The sequence below is a fragment of the Pectinophora gossypiella genome, chromosome 19, assembly GCF_024362695.1.
Source record: "Pectinophora gossypiella chromosome 19, ilPecGoss1.1, whole genome shotgun sequence".
NCBI lineage: Eukaryota > Metazoa > Arthropoda > Insecta > Lepidoptera > Gelechiidae > Pectinophora > Pectinophora gossypiella.
This window is the reverse complement of record NC_065422.1, coordinates 11319035-11342763: the sequence shown is the minus strand read 5'-3', so window position 1 is coordinate 11342763 and position 23729 is coordinate 11319035. Positions and strand designations below refer to the sequence as shown.

The 23729-nt window shown below is 38.7% G+C and overlaps 3 protein-coding genes across 3 annotated transcripts in view; 2 read left to right on the top strand and 1 right to left on the bottom strand.

Moving 5' to 3' along the window:
• The window catches only part of LOC126375622 (hemicentin-1-like), a 40750-nt gene extending 39611 nt beyond the window's left edge, over nucleotides 1-1139 (top strand). Inside the window, exon 46 of the mRNA XM_050022605.1 lies at nucleotides 864-1139. Coding sequence (XP_049878562.1) covers nucleotides 864-970 — 107 coding nt within the window. The 3' untranslated portion in view covers nucleotides 971-1139. The remainder of the gene's footprint in view (nucleotides 1-863) is intronic.
• Nucleotides 1140-2004: 865 nt separating this feature from the next.
• On the bottom strand, nucleotides 2005-5450 carry LOC126375724 (uncharacterized). The gene is made up of 6 exons (XM_050022822.1): nucleotides 5332-5450; nucleotides 4275-4486; nucleotides 3355-3407; nucleotides 2942-3040; nucleotides 2751-2851; nucleotides 2005-2195 (listed from the first exon to the last, which is right to left on the bottom strand). The coding sequence occupies exons 1-6, from the start codon at nucleotides 5388-5390 to the stop codon at nucleotides 2096-2098; spliced, it is 624 nt and encodes a 207-aa protein (XP_049878779.1). The 5' UTR covers nucleotides 5391-5450; the 3' UTR covers nucleotides 2005-2095.
• Nucleotides 5451-6377: 927 nt separating this feature from the next.
• On the top strand, nucleotides 6378-22082 carry LOC126375745 (uncharacterized). Its single transcript, XM_050022849.1, has 5 exons — nucleotides 6378-7942; nucleotides 8236-8439; nucleotides 14435-14703; nucleotides 15076-15228; nucleotides 19514-22082. The coding sequence occupies exons 1-5, from the start codon at nucleotides 6442-6444 to the stop codon at nucleotides 21938-21940; spliced, it is 4554 nt and encodes a 1517-aa protein (XP_049878806.1). The 5' UTR covers nucleotides 6378-6441; the 3' UTR covers nucleotides 21941-22082.
• Nucleotides 22083-23729: the final 1647 nt, after the last annotated feature.

Here is a 23729-nt window from a genome sequence, read left to right as displayed (position 1 = left end):
TATTATGTCTTATTATTATGTAGTTTATATACTCTTAATCTATCTTTGTATTTATTTGTATACTTACAAACAAGTATTCCTGAGCTGCACTATCCCGCTTTATTGTATAATATCAAATGTCTCCTATACTTAAAGGTTGTCTGGAAGAGATTGCTACTTAGCAATAAGGCCGCCTATTGTACTAATTGTATTTATCTTTTGCTTTGTATTTAGTATTTTACTGTTTGTGCAATAAAGTATTTGTTATGTTAATAAACTGCTAGGTACTTAGCACTGACACACTATAAACAAATATTCTCACATTCGCTGAGGAGTTTTTCTAAAAAAGCGTTCGTACCGTGTTGTAAACACGTATACATTATGTAGACAGTATAAGTTCGTTCCGTCAAATTAAGATGTTATGGCTGCTCAAATAAAGTGCAATATCGGCTACATAGTGTCGTTACACGCCACCGCTTGTGACAAGATTTGCCGCGGACACTTTTTTACAGAGATTGATAGTATATTTGTTGTGCGAGGAGTTAAGTTAGCACATATACCAAAGAATAAAAACATATTACATAACATAAACTGCCTATATACGTCCCACTGCAAGGCACAGGCCTCCCCTCAATCAACCGGAGGGGGTATGGAGCATACTCCACCAGGCTGCTCTAATGCGTGTAAATAAAAAAAAACAAATAATTTAAAAAAATAAAAAATAATTAATAAAGCAATATAATAATTATTGATTGAGTAATAAAGAATTATTGATTGATTGATTGATACCACAGACAAAAGCCTGCTTATCCCGCTTACCCGGGTCAGTGTGCTTCAAACTTAATTACGGTCGACTGCAACTAAGCTTTATCACTTTGTTCCAGCATCATCACAGTATAAGCAGTACTCGAACGAAGAACTAGATTCTGAAGATTATTATTTAAGTACCGCCATAGATTTTCCAGCTAAATATATTAAGAATAGAAATTGAACACACACAATATTTTAATTTATTTTAAACGAATCTTAAAACTAAAGGTTTAAAAAAAAGTTTTTTTAATAAAAACTATTAATGTGTTTATTTAAAACACAGATTTAAAAAGTGGTAATAATGCGCAATCTACTTGTTACAAGTAAGTTAATTACATTTCATGAATAAATTCTAAACGTGTTAATTTTGTTTTCTATGGTAACCTGAATAAGTGATTTCTTTCTACGATATATGAGTTCTGCAGCCTTAACACGAATTTGCTATACGTCATCGTATCGAATATATAATATCGTTTTGTTATATATTGAAACAGGCCTGCACGTTACAATTATAACATCCAAATTGCATAATAATACGATTTTTGGTTATAATTATATGGAGTAGCCTTTAACATTCCAGTGGCTATTGAATCCTATCTTCATTATATTAAATACCTAGTAGATCCCCTTTACCGACCCCACCGAGCGTTTCACGCTATAAATTTTATTACAACCTCTTACCACATTGACAAAATTAAATGATATTGCGAGTTTGGTCAGACTACGGTGCCGATTCTGATTCGATCGATTTTATTTTACATATTTTAACAGCTCTAACAATAATAAGTAGTGCCCATCTTTATAATAATATTTTTTGTATAGAGTACACGCCACAAAAGAAGACCTACGGATTTTAATGAAACTAATACACAAGCCAATAAATCTAAGCAGAACTTTGAGAGATACTGCGCCTGCGACACCAGCGCCGTAGACGCGGGACTTTCTTCGTGGTGCGGAGTTTATTTACGGTGAGAGCTTAAAATACGTAGATAGAGCTAGTTTTAGAAAACTAAAATTGTCTAAAATAAAGTTTGCGTCATCTGTCAGAATCGGTACCAATATACTTAGGTGTGTTTACTAACGGTTACATATGTGTAACTATAAAACTTGATCAAAAATATAAAACATGAAGGCGCCATGATCACATACTGTTTCAGATTTAAAAAAAAATATGATGGCGAAGGTTTTTATATTTCTGGCCAGGCTTTGCCAAGATATTATATTATGGTAATGGTAAACAGTCGGAGCTGAGCGAAGCGCTCCAGTACGACGAGCTGGTGGAGGAAGGCGGGGGGGAGGAGGAATATCATTGGGTGGGGATGGGGGGCAGACGCTCGCAGAACGACTTCTTGATCGGCCCGCGCTTCGGATCCAGCACACGCTCGTCTGTCTTGCGGGTGTACGACCTGCGACGAGTTCATAATAAATAGTCTAGTTTGGGGTAAGTCCGTCTACGGGAAAGTCCGAGCAACTATGAGTCTAGTGCTTGTTACGTCCATGCTGACATGAGTTTGAGTAATGTATAACATCAAAATGTATGTTTGCTTGTGCTTTACCGACAAAACTCCAGGACATTCAAAGCACCGTCTGTCCGAATGCAACGCTGGCGAAAGGCCATAACCCATAAAACAAATGAATCTCCAAAATCTTTTATGTAAAGGAAGAAAATGCACGAAGATGTTGCTTATAGATGTTGGAGTATCGAAACCAAGGAGACATACATCCATTCACTGCAAAACGAGATAGATTTTGCCACTCCATATCAAAATCGGCTTTGAATTCAAATATACAGTTACGAACTAAAGTGTCTCACAGCCAATACTTAAGGGTTGAACTATTGGCCGTACCGCATCGCACTTTACTCCGCTTCTCTCCTTATCTGTCACCGAGAACAGTCATTTTCTAGAAGGAAAAGATTGGGAGGGCGACCTAGATACAACAACTTGTAGGATAATACTTACGGCCAATAACTTCCATTTCTCTGCAGCCGCATAATGTTGTTCTGGCATATCATTAGTTCATTCTGTAGATACATCTTCTGATCGTGTACCCTCACGAACAACTAAAAACAAATACGAAAAAGTTTTAATTATCGATAGGTATATATCGACGTTGAAATGACGATATTTTTTTACAATAAAATATAATTTACCTTAGACTCGGAATCCAAACGCCATTCCTTGCTTCGCAGGGTGCTGATTAGATCTGTCTTCAGTCGCTCGAACTTCTTCACTGTGCGAAGTAATTCAGCCTAGAAAATAGTCACATTGTCAAAGGCCATTTAAATACCTATCACAAAAAGGATCATGGTCCTTGAAGGAGAGAAGAATAAGCAAAAAAGATACTAGTGTAAAGTGTCTGTGTCAAAGTTGACTCGGCCATAATAGGCGGCGATACGGCTAATCGCCTATCACGTTGGTCTAACAGAAAGCTCGATGAGGTGTGTGTACTTAGTTCATCTCACAATGGTAGTACCTCTGACTATCCCAATTAGTATAGTCGAGAGCTTATATGTCAAGTTAATCTGTAAGATAAATCTTTGTGGACACATAATGTAAAACTTACCGGAGTCAAAATGTCCAAGTTTATGTTGAGATCATCATGTTTCAGTTTACAATCTGCAACACAAAAGTCGAATCAAAAATGAGTAGGTTCATTTGCATAATCCGTAAGTAAATTGAAATTACCTACCACAATAATGGAAATGTGGACAGAACAGAACGCATATAGACAATACGACGTCATTTCTTCAACAACGTGACATACTTATAACTCAAACATCCATCGCAAAATGAACTACCCCCTTACCTCACCGAGCTTTAAAAACAAACATAATACACGTCCGCGATTCCTATTAGGGTACGCAGAACCCCAAGGCACCGGAGGACACACATGGTAATGAAGTCCTGAATTCGTGATAAGTAAATATGATGAATCGTATCGTGACAATCTACCAGCGTATCGCCTATACTGATTACCCATTATGTTGTATTTATAAATGTATAGGTATGTTATGTATTTATTTATTATTGTGCATGTATTTATTGGTAATTTGTACTTATAGTTTGCACCCGCAATTTTTTATTTTTTTCAAAATTTCCTAGCCTTATTGTTTTAAGCGATGAGGCCGCCATTTGCCATGTACTTAGTTAAGAGTCTTTCGTAAATATTTCCTTTTGTTTTGGTGCAATAGTTAAAGTATATTTGTATGTTGGTAATGATATAATTAATCTTTCAGTAGATTTTTCTCAAAGTTTATTCACACCCTGGACAGTCCATACAATAACCTCGTTCTTACGGTGTGCTGCCTACGAGCAAATACGATCGAGGATCGAGACACATTTCGCGCATTCTCCCCCTTACTCTTTAGCGTGTTAGACCCAGAGGGAGTGAGGTCAGCGCCCGATATGAATTGGTGCAAGGCGCAGGTTCTATACAGCATTATCCTTATTATATAGTTTATCTATCACAAAGACATGACTCACCAGGCCCGCAAACTTTAGCATTTTTAATCCTATCCTTAAGCAACGGCAGTTGTCCCCTCAATTCCTCTATAGCCTCTAACAGCTGTTTGTGTCGGACGCTCTCCTTCTGCAAGTCCAAGTCGTTGTCCCACGGATAGTCTGGCTTGCGGAGCTCTTCCTGCATCGACAGAATCTGCTTTTCCAGTTCTCCATTCTGCCATGCTGCTGCTTCTCTATAAGTTTTGTGAGTGGTTTCGTTAGACTGTGACATTGTGAGATGATCCATACTTTTCTAGTACAATGGTAAACACGCGAACAGTAACGTAAGCACGAAATCGTATCGACTACGAATAAAAATGTATTGTAATTGGAACAGTGATCTACGGGCGACTATTTAACTAAATAAACTAGTTAAGTACCTACCCTTATCTATGAAGAAACTCCCATACATTATATTCAAGTGTTCGAGCCGCCGCAACGCCGTAACGCAAACTGCCGATTTCAGCGTTGCGGCGTCGCAACGCGGTTATGTGTTTCGGCTCTAAACGATTCTACGGGTAGGTAGTAGAGTACATAAAGACCAATTAAAGACGACATTAACACGAGAAAGACTGCTTAACGTGCAATGAACGGCTTCACTTCACCATGAAGGATGAAGCATACGTACTTACTTCATAGTTGATTGAAGGCAAGCTTAGTCGGATAGGATGATGTATATATAGGCAATGTATAAGTAAGTATGTAAAAAAACGACAGAAAATAGTATACTTTTTACCTACAGCTAGATGCCGAAGAGACCGCATACTTAAATTTGACTTAGTTGAATAATCTACTGAAAGTAATGTATCTAAGTACCTATTAAGTAGATAATATAATTTTGAGTACTACGCATACGTATTATATATAGAATCACGCCTATTTCCCTTTGGGTTGGCAGAGAACACGGAATTCTGACACACCACTTTCGTTTCCTTGTGAAAACTAAATGCAATAATTTCGTAGGTACCTGATAGATATCAGGTAAAATCAGGCGTAGATTGGATTGTAAAATGATACGTAACATTTAAAAGAAACCAACCTGCACGTTTTTTCATGTTCCAATTCTGTTTTCAAACTCTCGATTTCACTGTCGTTCATAGTTTTAAATTAATTTGTTCAAAATTGACACAATTGAGCTTTATTTAGTGTAAATAAGTTTGCACCCCTCCTTGCCCTTGGAGCAGAGTAAGTAATTGATTATACAAGCTTCCACCTAGCAACCGGAGTTCGGAGTATATAAGTATCTACATGAGAGTACTGAGAATCAGGACAAAAATATACTTATAACTATACCTCTTCAATTAAGCATCCTCATCAAACAAAGAAATGTACTAAACATATTGGTTTAGCTCCTGAGTCCTGCTCCATCGTCCATACTTTCGGTTTCGGTCAAAATATATAGTAGGTACAGAAGTTAAGCCCACAGAACACTTTTAGTATATTTTTTTGCCTATTTTACAGATTGAGAACAAGAAAATAAAGTAGGTTTTAGTACTTAGAAAACTATATTACCTTGGCTCGAACCACGTAGTTCCGAAACAAGAAAATAATAATAGATGAGGCTAAAAGTCATAGTACCAAGCCAAAAACTAGATAATCTGTCGGTGAAAAAAGAAAAAGTCAAACTTGTTCGAATTTTGAAATTTCTGATAACCGAAAGCGAACGGGCTTTTTAGCGGGAAACGGGAACGGGACAGTTGCTTTCTTCATTGAATAATCTAAATAATTAATACGAAGTGGTGTTTTGTGGTTAATGATCGCATTAAGTTAGTCGGAAGACATTCGCGAGTGTTATTACATTGGAGTATTCAATAAACAAAGTGTATCTGCCTATTTTCGCTTCGTGCTAGGAAGCCGCTTCATAGCTCAAAAGTTTATGCGGACTTTTGAGTTAATTCGTTTGGGGTTCGGAGTAGGAGTCTACTCCGAGGGTGGGGGCTTAGGTTTCATCATCATCATTCATCACCTTTCACCATTTCATTAATCATCAAGAAAAAAAAATACGTCAGACATGGCTGTATGGGCATAGTTCCCTTTGCCTTACCCTTCGGGGAAAACCAAACCAAAAAAAAAAAAAAAAAACGAAAGCGAACGTAATTTTGTTAATTACTTAATTCTTGTTTAATTACATAGTTAGAGGTTGATTAAAATGAGTTTACTCAGTGCAGTTTTACAAGAAGTTGATAAAGTGAGCACGGAGGATTTAAAAAAGCATCGCGATGTGTTGCTCCCGGGGATAAAGGATCTTAGTGAAAGGTTACAACTTCTATCTTTTGCATTGCAACAAAATTTCATTGACACTTACGTTAATTTCACTCCAACTAAAAGTATAGAACAACTAAATTACAGAAATAGGAAAAGCAATATTGTTTCTGACTATGAAAAGTACGCAGAAAGTATTACAACTTATCGACAAAAGTTCGGTGACAAGGACGACGAATTTTCTACTTGTTGCAAAAAGTTGAATGTTGCTTACGAATTGTTTCAACAACTCTGCATTGTTGCCGAAGCTAAAAAGGTCCTGGAGCTCGCTAACCAGGAATTCGGCCGATATAATTACAAAGATGCTATGTTAAGCGTGAAAGACTTGCAAAACCAACTAAAAAACTTGAAATTCGAAGGCAATTCTGCTAAAGCACTCTCCAATCTAATAGCGCAATCAGAAAATCAGTTGGCATTATATTCAGCACATCTCAGTGTGGAATGGGAGGATATTTTTAGCTGGGAACAAAAGAAAGGTCTCTTTTCTCATACATATTCCCTGTCTGTCCAACAAAGTGACCCAACTCTCATACAAAAAGTGCTGAAAACTCTTCATGCAACTGAAAGACTGAATGCTGAGCTTGGATTATTCTCACATTTCTTCATAGATCAACTTTTACACAATGTTATAAGACACAATTGTGACATATTTACTGAAGATCACATTGGAGCTATAATATTCAACATAAAAATAGATCTTAATGATACAAAAAAGCCAAATTACCAGACTATATTCAATAATCTAACAGCAATTTTTGAGTTCTTACATTCAACTCTTGGTTCTCAGTTTGATAATGGCAAAAAGTTCATTGAAGTTTTTGCGGAATCTATAAGGGATAAGTTTTTCAATAAAATAATTGAAGACTGCATCAGGATAAACCTACCATCTTGTGATAGCAGCTATCAGAATTATAAAAACATTGTTGTGGAACTGGACTCATTCAATAAATTCCTTATTGACTTGAAATTTGTGGACGCTGATCAATCACCTTTAAACAAATATGTTAATGATACTGAATGTGTCTTGTACAACAAGAAATGTGATAAGTTACTGTATGATGTCAGAACCCTGCTTAACGAGAGTCTTTCAAGTGGGACTGTAATCGTTGGCACAGTAAAGGAGACAGTTAACGATTCAATATTAGATGTTTCAAGTAAAGAAACACTGTGGGACTTGAACAAGCCCTTATTTCTTCCAAGGTGTGTAATCACTCAGAATGTGAAGAAGGTTATGACGATGATTGTGGAGCATTTGGAAGAGAGTGCCAAGTTGCCAGACAAGTATAGTAGACAGCTGGTATCCTACATCAGGGATATAGCTATCATGTATCAATGTATTGTACCTAAAAAGTTTAAAGTCAATTTGGAATGTTGTCCTTTAGATATTGGTAAGATTTAATTTATCTTTGTTTTGTGATATATCATGTTTTTCTTCACTTCCTAATTGTTGTATAATTATGCAAGGTATGATATGCCTGTAAGATATGGTAATATGTCTTAAGCCTATGTATGTGTTATGCCCTCTGCTCATAAAAAATAATAAACAAAAATACATTATTCATTGACACTAAAGAAGAATTAATTATTTCTTGACTTACCCAACTTACCTTTTGCTTAAGCTCATGATTCCTTTATCACCTGTAAAGGCATGGTAATCACAATTGTATATAATATTTTCCAGCATTATTCTTCAACAACTGCTTCTACCTAGCTCATGGGTTGTTGGGACCCCCGTGGAAGACCATACTACCTGGAGTGTTAGCAGATCAGGTGACCACCATGCTATTGGAGTGCATTCAGGACCTCAGGGTGTTGGGGTTAGAGAAGATGTCCCTTTACCTACAGAACCAGAAGAATGCTATTATGCAAAGCATTGAAGCTAAAGGTTGGTTTAGTTCAGTTTAGTGCTATGGGCTGGTGGTCTCAAAAGGCTACATTGAAGCAATTCATCTAGAAAAGCAATATTGCTGTCTGACATTTGTGTCAAATTGCAATGTTGCTTTGATTAATTGGTTGGTTGCTTCTTGGTTTTCGCTGCTCGTTGCGGTATTGGTTACTACACGTGTGTGGACTCTAAATTTCGTTTTATAACAGAAATCGGTTACGAACTGTCGTTTCTGTGCATACTAACAATTGTTTGTGATATTTCTGTGTTGTGTTCGTGTTGTTTTTGTGTATAGGCACAGAATAGGTGAGTAGCCCCTTGGTGATGGAGACTGATGAGCCCCCTGACGGGGGTGGAGGTAACACTTCATTTATTGACGATGTTATGATAGTGGATAGTACGCCTATATCGGGTAAAAATGATAGTTGCAGTAGTGTCCAGAAGGCCATTAAGCGCACCCAGGAACTAATTGATCACTCCTTAGCAAAGCGAGATAACCTAACTCCTGCTATGGCTTCTATACAACACACTTACACCCTCCCAGAGTTTTCAGGTACAAAATTAAACTACAGTGATTCTGATTCTGCACCATTTATTGTCCATGTCTCACGCGAAGAGAAAGACCCATCTGCAGGTTTCACTATTCGTCTTCTGAAATTCGCAAAAATTATGTTCCAAAGGAAAGTACAAGGAATCCTTAAGGATGGTATCAAACTGGCAGGTCGTAATCGGGTTGTGGTGGAATTTGAGAATGCCAACACAGCTAACAATTTTCTTGAACACCCACTGCTTGCAGACCACAAGTATAAGGCTATAATTCCATCATTCCAAGTTACTCGTATGGGTATCATTAGAGATATCCCTGTCGATTGGTCCATGGAAGAGTTCTTAACCTCTGTAGAAAGCTCCAATTCTAACAGTAGACCTATCAAAGCGAGACGCTTAAACCGCAAGTCAACTTCTGAGGGCAAAACGGAGTGGATTCCAACCCAAACCGTAGTTGTCACTTTTCTGGGTCAAGTCCTTCCTGACAGATTATTCTGCTGTTTTACATCCTTACCAGTGGGTTTGTATACTCTTCCTACTATTCAGTGCAACAATTGCTGCCGTTTCGGACACATCAAAGACAAATGCCGTTCATCACCTAGGTGTTATAAATGCTGCCAACCTCATTCTGGTGATACCTGTTCTATTCCAGATAATCATATTTCATGTCTTTTTTGTTCGGGCCCTCACACTGCCACTCACCCCAGCTGCCCTGAGCACTCGCGTCAAAAATCTATAAAGCTGGTGATGTCGGAGGAAAACATTCCATATTCTGAAGCATCCCTTCGCTTTCGCCCAGTCCGCCGAACTTTTGCTGACTCAGCACGCCCTCCTCCTGGTCCTACTCATCGACCTTCTCCCTCTCTATCTTCACCGTCTTGTCCACCAATGAGCCCACTTACTCCTCTTCGTTATGGCTCTGTATCTCCTCCATCCACCCCAATCACTTCTCACCGTAAAACAGTCTACACAAACCGGCGTTCTACTCCTTCCCTGGGTAAAGGGTACGACAAAGTTACTCATGCTGAGTTAATTAACACTCCAAAGTCTTCTCAGCAAAATGGTTGTGCTCTCATAAATCCCGAACCTGATTCTCAAAACTCATTATCACAAATCATTGATCTTTTGTTCTCTCTGGTTAAGATTTTATCTAAACATAATATTGCAATACCGTACAATGTCTCCCAAAAACTGAACCAGATCTCTCCTCATAATACTTCCACAAATGGCGATAACACTTCTCCAATGGAATTGCAAGAGCATTCGTCATAAGAAGTCTGAAATTATAACCCTTATTAATAACCACACTCCTCTCTTTTTGGCCATCTCTGAGACATGGTTGAGACCGGGCGCTCGTTTTCGGGTACCTGGTTTCGCGTGTCTTCGCGATGATCATAGCAGTGGTCGTGATGGTTGTGCCCTCCTTGTCAAACTCTCTGTTAATTACTCTTTAATTCCTCTTCCCCCACATTCTCCAAATTTCAATATAGTTGCTGCTCGATCTTTAAATATTACTTTTGTATCCATTTATATCCCTTCCCCTAGTTCCGCTATCATCTCTGAAATAAATAACATCTTATTAACTCTCCCTCCTCCTCTAGTGGTGGTCGGTGATTTTAATTGCCATCATAGTATGTGGGGATCCGTTTATTGCGACTCCACATCCTCTTGCCTCTTAGACCTAATAGACAACAATAATATTTGCCTGTTAAATGATGGTAGTCCAACAAGACGAACATCCCCTCTGCAAAATCCTAGCTGTATTGATCTTTCCTTTTCTTCTCCTAATCTAGCATCCCAAAGCTCCTGGAGGGTTCTGCCTTTTAGCCATGGTAGCGATCACCTCCCTATAGTAATTTCCTTTTCCCTAGGTGTCTCCATCTCCCCTTCCTCTTCTCCTCCTCTCCTTAAATATCAACTATCTAAGGCCAAATGGAGTGAATTCAGACTATTTGTTACCAGTCAAACTGACTTACTCCCTCCCACTACAACAGAAAATGTTTTAGATATTTACAATGATTTCATTTCGGCCCTTACCACGTCTGCCAACCACTTCATCCCTACTAAAAAATCCCCTAAAGATATCATCCCTTCTCCCCCCTGGTGGGACTCTGAATGTACTGAGCTGGTCCGCAGACGTGATGAGGAAGAGGAAAATTTTGTTAATAACCCCTCATTGGATAGTTTTATAACTTTTCAAAAAGTTAATGCCAGAACGAAGAGAGAACTTTCTAAAAAGAAATATGATGGATGGTCCTCTTTTTGTGAAAGCCTTTCCCCCCGCTCTCCCCCTTCTCTGCTTTGGAAAAACATTAATAGATTTCGTGGATCATATACTGACAATAATGCTTCTTCCAATGACCCCTCTGTTTGGCTTAATGATTTTTTAGATAGATTGGCTCCACCTTTTGTCCCCTCTGAAAATTGCTTCCCCTCCTCCTCCCCTCCCTCTCCATCTTATGATCCTATGGATGATCCCTTTTCATTAAACGAACTCGCTGCTGTATTAGATAATCTCCAGGATTCAACCCCCGGAAGCGATGGAATACCCTATTCATTCTTAAAACATTTATCAGATTCCTCAAAAATGTCTCTCCTCTCTATATTTAATACAATATTCCTTACAGGCCTTGTGCCTGACTCCTGGAGACATCAGATTGTCATCCCTATCCTTAAACCTCGTAAAGACCCTAATGATCCCTTATCATATAGGCCTATTGCGCTATCCTCTGTTCTGGCCAAAACCATGGAACACCTGATTAAAAACAGGCTTGAGTGGATCCTTGAGAATAGGAATATCTTGTCTGATACCCAATTTGGTTTTAGAAAGGGCATGGGTACTATGGATAGCTTGAGCATATTTTCATCTGAAATTCGCCTTGCCCTTTCTAGGGGCCATCATTTTGTGGGTGTCTTTCTTGATATTTCATCCGCCTATGATAATGTCCATCTCCCGATACTCAGGCAGAAAATGCTACAGCTGAGTCTTCCTGTGAGGATGGTTAATGTAATATGCAATCTTTTCATGGTCCGCTCTATTTCTGTTCGTGTTCAGGGCTCCCTTCTATCATCTAGAACAGTCTGGAAAGGATTACCACAGGGCTCAGTTTTGAGTCCTTTACTTTATAGCCTGTATACTTATGACCTCGATACTTCTTGTTCTCCTGAATGTAATATCTTGCAATACGCTGATGATATTGCCTTATATTTTTCTTCTGAATCCATCTCTGAATGCGCCATCCGGCTAAACTCTGCCCTTCAATACCTCTATGTTTGGCTCTCCGATCACGGCTTGTCACTATCTGCCTCTAAGTCTTCAGCGGTGGTGTTCACTAGAAAAAGAGAGATACCTGATATTCATATTGAGTTGGATGATGGCCCTATAGCAGTACATAATAAAGTTAAGTTTTTGGGAGTTTATTTTGATGCCCGTCTCTCTGGTACAGCTCACTTAAATTATATAAAGGACAAATGTGAAAAAGGCGTAAACATCTTAAGGGCCCTTTCTGGTGTATGGTGGGGAGCGCACCCCTATACACAAAAACTCTTATATAATGCCATTATTAGGAGCCATTTAGATTATGGCTCATTTTTATTAGAGCCATGTAATAAGACAGCATTAGCGTGCTGGGACAAAATACAAAGCAAATCGCTACGTATTATTTGTGGAGCCATGAAGTCCTCTCCCGTTAAGGCTCTCCAAATTGAATGTCTTGATCCTCCATTATCTCTCCGAAGACAATATTTATGTGACAGGTTTTTCTATAAAATTGCCCAAAATTCTTCCCATCCTCTGCTATCTTCTCTATGTCAACTATCTAATTTTATTCCTTCATCTAGCTACTGGTCTCATAAAGTCCCTACATGCTTATATAAGAGTTATCAAAAATTCATTAATGGCCCACAAATGTTTCAATATTCTGGTAATCCCATGTTTGATATCCCTTTCCCAGCGCTTGTTTTTAATCCTAATATCATCACCAATTTTGGTATTAACAAAGGTGATCCAGCAGCTAACAATCTATTTAATAAAATCATGAATGAAAAATTTACCGGTTGGCTGACTATGTTTACGGATGCCTCGAAAACTTCTGAGGATGATGCTGTTGGTTCTGCGGTTTGGGTCCCTCGTATGAACATTATGCTGAGCTTCAGATGCCCTTCAAAAATATCAGTGTTTTCCGGCGAGGCAATTGCCATTTTCGAAGCTGTCTCTCTTGTTTTTTCCCATAGACTCAATAAAACTATTATCTTCACCGATTCAAGAAGTTGCCTCGAGGATATCCTGAAGTTCCCTCTCCGTTCCAAAGGTGTTCACCCCATTAACCTCAAAATCAGAGAGATTCTTTTCAATTGCCATTCAGTTGGAATCGAAACTGTTCTTGCTTGGATTCCTAGTCACTCTGGTATCGCGGGTAACGAACAAGCGGACTTGTGTGCTAAATGGGCTATTCGTAGCGGTTCCGAAACATATTCCAATTGTTTTAGCCAAGACTTACGATCAACCGCCAACTTCGATTTAAAAGAACAATGGTCTGAGGATTGGAATAGATATCGAAGCGAAACAGCTAAATTTTATGGTGGTTTACAGCCTTTTATTCCAATAAAACCTTGGTTCTTTAAATTCCGAAAATCTGCAAAATTTTCAACTTCCACTATAATCCGCTTGCGACTCGGCCATAATTGTAGTCCCCATTTTCTAGCCAAGATTAGGGTCCGGGACCATTCCCTATGTGAATGCGGTCTCCATGAGGGCACCATTGATCACATATTTTTCAACTGTAGTAATTTCCCAATATCTCTTTATGACATTCTACCTTCTTCCCTTCCTCGCCCTATTAACATGGCTAATTTATTAACCCACCTTCACCCCCCTATAATATTTATTCTTTTTAAGTATATTGAAATGTACAAAATTAGATTATAATTATTTATATGTGCACGTCCTTTACTGTTAGTTTTTTTTATTTATGTATGTTTATAATAACAACTAACAAATTTTCCTTTTTTTTCTTTTTTAGACTTTGTTACTACAACAACACCGATCATTTGACTCACTCCGGATCCACGTGTATTCTCCAACCTCGACACTGGCAGAATTGTCAAAGATGACAGAAGCCATACTTCAAAAAATTGAATTGAATTGAATTAATTGGTTCAATGTGGCCTTTAAAGACGCCTGTCCGCGCGGCACAGAAACCTTCGCCGTTTACGTAGATATACGTCACACGGCTATTGGTCGAAGCCCTCGATATAATTCGCGATAAGAAGAGTACTTTTTGGTGACATGTACCCCACCCCTAAGAGAACTACGACCGTGACGTTCTGTGTCCGATTCACAAAATCGACAAATTAATTTCTACTTACTTGAAAAAAAAAACTTCATATCGTTTCATATCAGTCTTTGCTTCTGCTATTGTTATATAAATATAATTTTCAAAAATTTCAGACACTTCGCCGTGGACCCACGAAGTGTACGAACAGTTCGACACTGCGATCAACAAAGCCATCTTACTGATGAGGGACTTGAAATCCAGTTGGCTAAATATCCTTCCATCGCGAATGTATGAAATGTCCCTTTGCACGCTCATACAAGCATTATGCCAAGCCATTCTCGACAGGATATTCGCCGACGGCAAACCTATTGAAGAGGAACTAGTTTACATGTTGGCTGTAAGATTAGAAGACATTCTTAGCGAAGTCAATGTTTTATTTGACGTAAGTATTCTTTCCTGTCATGACAATCTGTAAATGAAAGAATAGAAATGGTTTCCTTGTTTTGAAACATAGTTCAAACAAGAGTATTCATATAATAATCTTATAGAGTATGTTTAATTCTATTAGGTACTTACTTCCTTCATATTGTTCGTTGTTATACTTACTTACATAATGATCTTAGGCATCTTCGGAACATGCTTTCTCACGTATCATGCCATACATAGATCTGGAAACCGTTTTTTCAATATTTATTCGATGTAGAGACGTCAGTGGCAATACCTTGCTGCCCCATTTTATTATTCCACTTTGCGCCGTTGGCTATCTCGACTGATAACAACAACTCATCTTTCAAATCCTTTTCTCCGGTTTTAGGAGCCAATTAAACTAGAAGACAAAGTCAACGTATGGACCAAGTTCAACAAAATGCCGCAACTCTTGAAGGCACAACTACTGGAGATCGCCGAAATTTGGAACGAAAATAGAGATCAGTTGCAAAGTTTCAGCTGTGAAGAAATACGCCAGATTGTCAAGATGAGATTCCCAGATGATAAATATAGGCTTAAGATACTGAAAGAAATACAATAATTATTGTAATCAAACAAGTTACAAGTTTTGTCTTATTTCCTGAAGTTAAATATCGTGTTATCGTTCAAAGTAAAAGAGGGAAATCCTACCTTTCTATTTGTCATCGTCAATTGTTTGTTCCTTATAAAAACTTATTGAAAAAATACTTCGACAGTCGACTCTTCCTGGTAATGTGTGTAAAACATGGTATACTTACTTAACAAAGATATCATTTCAGCTTTACTTTCATAAATACGTTACATTTAAATAAACTTTGTGAGATCAACGCTAATGAAACCTCTGTGGTGTGTGATCAAGTAGGTACGTTTGTTTACCAAACCATCAGGCTCGTTTCAGAATCCGGTCAACTTAAAACGCTTAAATCCACAAATTTTCTAAATTGACTCTTGGTTTAGGTGCTCTTCAGTACATTGGAGTAACTCGGAATCTCCTATCAATAATGTTGTTTATCTGGATGTTGTTGATAGAAAGGTAAGCCAGCTAGCGAAGCTGTTCAATCGTGTCCTCGGGAAGCATCACAACACTACAATACGCATTTGCTAGTAACCTCTAATGTGCTGATCGCTGATCGACTTTAATGTAGCGTGAGGGCACAACGCGTGAATATCATGCTAAGAGCTACCACGTTATTTGCGTGCTAATTATTAACATGGTTGCATAACTTACACCAGTTTTCCTAAAACGCGCGGAAGGAAGCAGAAAATACACGCTTGGTTATTTCGCGCCACTTTTCAATCGGCCATTAGATAACCTATGATTAACGAAATGGCGTTATTATACTTTTTAAATATTGGGTTTTTGTAAGCTGGCAATGGTAGATAAAAACAATGTTATTTTATTGTTAGGGAAATACTAATACACTACTTACATTATCCATATACCTTCCTAATAGTAGGAAGAAATAATAGAAATTCTGAATACGATTGACTCCTAAAGCTTGTAGCGTCTCGTAACGACGGTTTGTAGACTTCCAACGGCATTCTTACTCGTAATAGGTACCTATCGAAATGGGTAGTTGTTAGTGCTACAAGTTGACAGGAGATAACTTGCAGCCACGATATATATATAGGTCAGATAGGCCATAAGAGAAACACGGGTATGCAATTTAAAAGGTGGGCCGACGAAATAATGTCAATGGCTGGAAACACTAAAACCTGGGCCAGATTCGTAGATAACAAAAAAGAATGGAGAGAAATGGGGGAGGCCTTTGCCCGAAGGCACACAGATTTGTTATTGTAGATCGTAGATTAAGGCAAAACTTTAATGTAATTTGAAAAAATGGCTATAAATAAATAAACTTGCAGCCACATTTGGTTACTGCAGCGCTACGATGGTTATGACGAACCTTATAGTGTGCCAGGTTACAATAGCCAATCCTCGATTAATACCTGTAAGTACCTATGCTCGTACTTAGAACAACACCTACAACCACCTACACCTTCTAACATTACCTACGTTGAAGTTAAAGAAGACATAGTCCCTTGAACGGAAAAGTAGTATAAGAAATGTTTTTTTTTAATTAGTAAACTAAACTGATTAAAGTAAACTTTTTCGTGCGATGATTACCTCAATTCATTGTTTAATTCAACACTTGTATCATAATCATAATTGAGTAATAAGTTTTCATTCTAAGTATTCTATTTTTTCTCGTGTTTTGTACGCATGGTTAGAGAAAAGAAAAACAATTCACACTGTTTGCATCTACTTGCAGGCTTACATTAGGTTAAGCTCAGACAAAGAATATAGGTAGGTACATAACTATGTATGAATTACCCCCAGAATTAACCTCATTAATAGGCTATTAAGGCTCCCACATTTCATGCCTATTTGATCTTATTTACTAATATTATTATGGTACTGATCTAAAATAATAGCGTGAACTAACACCTTACTACTAACTGTAGAGGTAGTATCTGTAGAGTAGACCATGGGTAGAGATAAAACTACAAAAGGAATGAAACTTGCTGTTGTTTGCGAGTTGACTTCGTATGATGGGCGAGCGCACCCCGATGGAGATAAAGTGCCTGATTCTCATATACAAATAGAATTGGTTCTTTACTTACTAAACCTACCTAATTGCAAAAGACCGTGAAAAATGTACTACCTGCAGCAGGAATGTACAGATAGTTTGACGATTTCAGTCGCGGTTATAGTTTATTTAACAGGCTGAAGTGGGTTCTATTTACAAACTTCGTAGTTTTCAGGCGTAAGTTCAATTAGGGTGGAACATGGGTGATACTGACATTGGCAGAGAAAGTGCGCGTCCCGAAGCCCAGCCACCCATTACGAACGCTATATAAGTGAGTGGCGTTCCCTCCGGCCAATCATAACGTGCAAGTCTGCGATCGGCCGCCGACGCCGCAATATGCAACACTCTTCGGTAGGTACAAAGATCGAAACGTTCTAAAATAAAACTTCGGGAAAATTCGGCGGGAAATCGGGAAAGAAGGAAGTGAAGTTCAGTTTTAAATCGGTCGGTCGGTCGGTAAAAAAACTGAACGCGCTTTAAAAAAAATGCGGGTATTTTTTGGCGCGAAATTGGTGATTTAGTGACAAGTGAATTTGTGGGAAAATAATGTGAATTTCAAGATTTTTTTTAATCTATATATTAGTGATGTTCTTATATTATTATGTGATCTATTATTTGAAGTGAGTGGTTTGTGTTGTATGATAGTTATAGGTGTGATACCAGTGATAAGTTGCCTGATGTTGGTAATGTAATATAATCAACAGTTCGTTTTTATTACTTTTACTTTGTGTAGTTTATAGTTTACTTAGTTTCCAATCTCCATTTAGGCATATCAATACAATTAGGCTTTATTTATTAATTTACTTTAAAGTGATGAATAGGTATGAATTATGGAAGTACCTACGAGGTACCTACCTATCTAAACATTTTCTGTTTTCACAAACATATTCCTACTAACTTTCTCGACGTAGAGTTACACTTTAATCACACACTGGCACTGACTTCAGTAATAATTTTAAAATTACCTATTTTCTTATTTGTGTCTTAACTCCGACTCAAATGCTAGAGAAGTAAGGTCTTCTTATTTTCCTCCTTCTTACTAGCCAAGAGTAGAAAAGTTGTTCAACAATTAAAGAGTCAAAGGATTTTAAGATGGCGACCCAAAGTACTTATAACTAATTAGTACGACTTGAGAAATATATAAGTACTTACCCATTTTTCTACTCATGAGTGACTTTTATCAATGACCAATTATTATGAATGGAATCTATTAACAAATTAGGCATTTCCACGCTTGCATATTTCTGAAGATTTTAAAACAACAACTGGAATCCAACGGTCACTGATGTGATGATAAGAGTGGGAAAGTCATCGGAAAAGTATTAAAACATTTTGTCTTTAGAAGATACAATCATCTTTACTTATCATGTTTGAATTTCCTAGTAGAACCTTTCAATATTTAATGTTATGGAAAGATATGGTTCACGTTCATATTACTTATTATTAAGCCACTAGGTAAATAGGTAGTATTCTTTAAAACAGATATGTTCATATGTGTTATGTTATCTATGTACTAGGAATTACTACCTGTCTTATAGTAACTTGTATCGCCAACCTAAATTCTGTTTTCAATAAAGTGTTTTGCATTGCGTAACGTTTTTTATTTGCGGAATCATAGACGTTACCACGAGTATTTACACAGGTATCTACTTACCTATTTGTGCATTTTAGTACCATGTCACATTAACTTATTGAGAAACTGGCCATAATATATTGTAATAAATTCGTCAAATAAGTAAATGTGACATGGTACCTACTAAAGTGTATACTCGTGCGTACACCACGGATGCGGAAGAGGTCTGTAGCGAATATTGCGTGTATATTCTGCTTTGTGTTCGCCCTGGTGCGATCACCACACGCACCGGTTGTCATATGAATTGAATTGTAAAGTGTTTTATGAAATATTTATAAACTTTGCTCGAAACTGCTGTTAGTAACCTTTTTTGTGAACGTATTGTGAAAAAATAATCTGCCTGTTGCTAATGCAACTAGGAAGTAGCACTTCTTTTTACCGATTTCATTACTAAAACGACTGAATTCTGTTAATATTAACATGAACAACCACGTTATAAATAAATTGGTCAAACATAATCCAAAATTCATGGTTTGGTTAAAGTAGGTGACAGATTACTAATAGTCCATTCAGTTTGATGTATATCAAACAATTTGTTATCGATACCGTTTCTTTCTTTGCAGACGGCATTCCTGATTTATGCGTTAGTGTTCGTCGTGATTCAAGTTGGCGCGACGACAAAGTTTTACAACTATGAGGACAAGACAGACCAACTCGCCCAGGAGGCGAAGAACCGAGCTGTGACTATCATAGATGGCCCCAAGTACGTAGCGCTCCCCTCACCGACGCCCGCGCCGGCGGCACCGACCAACTACACGCAGCCCGAGCAGCGCCCGCCGAGCAAACCACCCAATCACACCCCAGACAAACCGGGAAAACCGAAATATATCGAAGTACCACGCCTATACTATGGATCAATACAAAACCTACCTTCTATAAGAAGCCCCTACCCAAAACAAGTGAAGATTCAACACCCACCGAATTCAGTTTACAAATATCACAAAGTGATTCCATTACAACAGCACAGAAATACCCTTTACCCGAAACATCAACAGCTCGTGTTCGCCGCCTCCACCAGCAAACCGGCAGTCGCTGTCAAAAGCCCCAAGTTCAGTTTACCAGTCGAGACTATCAATGGAATCCGCACAGACTTCGTCAGGCCACCACACTTTGCCAACTCCACCACCACTAGTAGTACCACAACCACTGCTACCACCACTACAACGAAATACTTGAGAACCAAAAGAATTTGGCCTAAACATGTCTTAGAAAAAATGAAAGCAAATAACACGACTGGAAATAACACGAACGAGAATAACACTAAAGTAAACAAAAATGACACTGACAGTGATCTAAGTTCAGCAGGGAGCCATCACAAAATCATTATTCTCACGGAAAATACAGGATCTAGTACTGCGCATCCCGCCACCCGTCCTCCGTACCGCAGGGTCACCAGGAACCCTTCCAAGAAAAAGCCTTCCACAGCAGCGCCAGCCAACTTGCCTCACATCGAGCCTAACGACTGGGTCCCCATCATTCCATCGCACTACCCATTAAACAAAGTAAGAAAATCTAAACAGACTACTATAAGTAGACGGTCAGATAGATCGGATGTCTACCTAAGCGATCCGAACGAATCTCCCGTTAAAGATAAGCGAATGATGTATTTGCAATCGTTCGGTCTGATCCCCGTGGGCGGCTCGCCAACCCCCACCGCGGCTGCCGCTGCCGCCAGAAAAAATATAATATTCATCGGCAGATCAAAACAACTGAATCCGTATGTGTATTCTGGTTACAGAGGGAAACCGGTCGTACACACAACTCACATTAAGGGGGACTACCAGACCGACGAGAGCAACCCGCCGAAAATCATCACGAGAATCAAGCATCATCACCACCATCACCATCACAAATATGTCAAGACCGTCGAGAAGCCAGTCCGGGTGGAAGTGCCGAAGCCGGTGTCCGTGCCGGTGCCCGTACCGGTGCCAGTCAAAGTTGAGCAAAAGGTCCCGTACCCCGTCCCCGTCAAGGTCCCGCACCCGGTCCCAGTCAAGGTCGTCGAGAAGCAGTACGTCCCAAAACCCTACCCCGTGGTACAGTACGTCCCTAAACCGTACCCCGTGGTACAGCAAGTAAAAGTACCACAACCGGTACCAGTTCATATAGAAAAACAAGTGCCAGTGGAAGTACCTAAACCGTACCCAGTGGCCGTGCCTGTGGAGAAGAAAGTGCCCGTCCCCTATCCAGTAAGGATACTCGTACCACATCCAGTTCCTTACGAGACCAAGGTGCCAGTGCCGGTCAAGGAGCCAGTTGAAGTCATAAAGCACGTCGCTGTGCGAGTCCCATACCCGCAACCGTATCCTGTTAAAGTGCCACAACCAGTTCCCGTACCATATGAGAAAAGAGTCCCTTATCCCGTTGAAGTTGAGAAAAAAGTACCGATGCCATTCAAAGTTCTCGTACCTGAAAGAGTTGAAGTCGAAAAGAGGGTACCTGTTTACATTCCTAGACCTTATCCCGTTGAAAAGAGAGTACCTGTGCCTGTCAAAGTTCCGTATCCAGTGAAAGTACCCATCAGAGTTCCCGTTGGAATTCCCATAATAGTTCACCCTTCGCCTAGTAGCGGCGAGCAAGTTGTTACGAGCGGCCTGTCAGTCGGAGACGACGGGTCACAGAACAACCAACAACTCACACACTATTCGTACTCCGTGAATGGCAACACGGTAACGACCTCCCCGCAGAATACAGTAACACTTCACGGGAACGTTGCCACCGACAATCCACACCAGACTGTGACCTTCCATGGAAACACAATCACCCAGAGCCCGCACCAGACAGTCACATTCCACGGCAGAAACAACTTCAACGGCTTCCAGTCGAGAATGGACGTATTTGACGAGACGACGACGGCTTTCGGCACAACGATTGGCAGCTCGACCCAAGTAGAATTAAGCACGCCTGAAAACACATCAACATCGGTGCAATCCATCACAGAAACTACCACTAAACAAAATATCACGACACCCACATTACAGTCACGGTAGAAGTGAAACATAAGGACAATTTATTAATGTAAATATTATATTAGTCGCAAAAACTTTAAATTAGATAGTTATTATATAAATTGTAATTTATACTAGGTAACATTTAAGTTGTTGGTAAATTATTTGAAGCGTGATTGTCGAACGTTATTTTATAGTGGCTGGATCTTGGAGTAAATGAGTGATGCTGTGATACGTTGATGCATTTCATTTATTTTGTACAAAATAAACATCCTATATTGAATTGACCCCTTATAAACCTCAACAGAAGAGAATGGATGTTGATAATTCAAAGATCATAGGTAATAGATGCTAATATAAAGGAGACCTTATCAGTGGAAATAGGTACAAATCGAAATAGGTACGTCAAGTCAAGAAGACCAATTTAATTATGTTAGCAGTCAAAATACTAACCAAAAAGAGGGTCGTAAAAAAAATAATTTAAGAGCCACGCTCTTTATAATAAGAAACTGAAAATAAAGCAGATAAAGACAAAAAATAGGTACATATAATAGCTTTGTATGCGACGAACAATTATATTTACATTGGCGACAAAACACATTATGTCGCAATGTTACCGAAATATAGACAAAAAGCGAACGATGACATCCAAACGCTGCGCATTAGAAAAGATCGCGGTAACCGCTCTCCATTTTACTTACCAGTTATAATTTTACGCTACGAACATGAAAGAACCGATTAACTTCATTGAAGTGCAAGTGGTGGTGCTGCTAAATTATAAGGTGCCGAGTCATTCACCTTGGTGACAATTAAACACATGTCTTCACGATAACCCGACGCCACAAAAAGGGCGGGAAAACATAAACTAATGTAAAACTAGTTTTCCGCTCGCGACTTCGAATGCGTTGTTTTTAGTTTCGTGACAAGTACAGGTAAAAGTCCTCTGGAAAGTACGTACCCTATTTCCGTCTCTAGGTTTCGATGAACATTCGAGAATTTACAAAATATTGGTTTTACAAAAAGCCGGATCTTAATTAGTCTGTATTTACACAGTGGATACATAATATTTCTTTATTGCGTAGCCCCGACAGTAAACACATACCTAACCTACTTAGATAACAAGTCATAAAATTTTACAGGAACTATCCAGTTAAGTCTAAAGATTGGAATATAAGTAATTTACAATTTGGTAAACGCAAATGCTGCTGCTTCCTAATTTCCTCTAACACGCTAGTTTTCGAGCCTCATCACACAATGCAAGCGATTTCTTGTAACGATTACTAAACACATAATGATTGTCATATGTAATTTGTACTTTTTAAGGCGGACATCTTTTTATTTCATCTGCGTCCTTCGAGCCGGATCTAAGTAATAAGTACCTATAAAAGTGGGTAGTTTTAACGGGTTATTAATTTATCTTAGGTGCAGTTTTCACTAACATAGTTGGCTCAACCATTAAAGGCGGCGATACGGCTCATCATCTATCTAATTATCAATTAATAATTGGTCTAACAGAAAGCTCGGCGTGTGGGTACTTAGTTCATCTTCCGATTGATTACTTCAATTGGGATATAGTCCTGAGTAGAGTCGTTAATTTATTTTAGTTTTTGTAGTTAGTACTTAGTTAATTTTAAGTATAACGTTCGATATCTTGAACCAATGGAGGCAATTATAGAATCATTGGTATGTTACGGAAAAGGAAGAAATAATTTCACTTTCGATGTCACAGTTGAGTTGCGCGCGAAATCGTGCACATACATACAACGTTGCACTTGCATCGTTTATAAGCTTCCTTGTAAAAAATAAACACCATAATTATAGTCTCGTCTAT

What these genes read in the sequence shown, in the direction of transcription:
- LOC126375724 (XM_050022822.1), bottom strand. Translation starts at nt 5,390, where the DNA reads ATGAACGACAGTGAAATCGAGAGTTTGAAAACAGAATTGGAACATGAA. An exon ending in TGCTAAAGTTTGCGGGCCTG is followed by an intron (nt 3,408 to 4,274) that starts GTGAGTCATGTC and finishes TTTGTGTTGCAG; the next exon opens with ATTGTAAACTGAAACATGAT. An exon ending in ACTTGGACATTTTGACTCCG is followed by an intron (nt 3,041 to 3,354) that starts GTAAGTTTTACA and finishes ACTATTTTCTAG; the next exon opens with GCTGAATTACTTCGCACAGT.
- LOC126375745 (XM_050022849.1), top strand. Translation starts at nt 6,442, where the DNA reads ATGAGTTTACTCAGTGCAGTTTTACAAGAAGTTGATAAAGTGAGCACG. An exon ending in GCAAAGCATTGAAGCTAAAG is followed by an intron (nt 8,440 to 14,434) that starts GTTGGTTTAGTT and finishes CAAAAATTTCAG; the next exon opens with ACACTTCGCCGTGGACCCAC. An exon ending in GTGAAGAAATACGCCAGATT is followed by an intron (nt 15,229 to 19,513) that starts GTCAAGATGAGA and finishes CTTTCTTTGCAG; the next exon opens with ACGGCATTCCTGATTTATGC.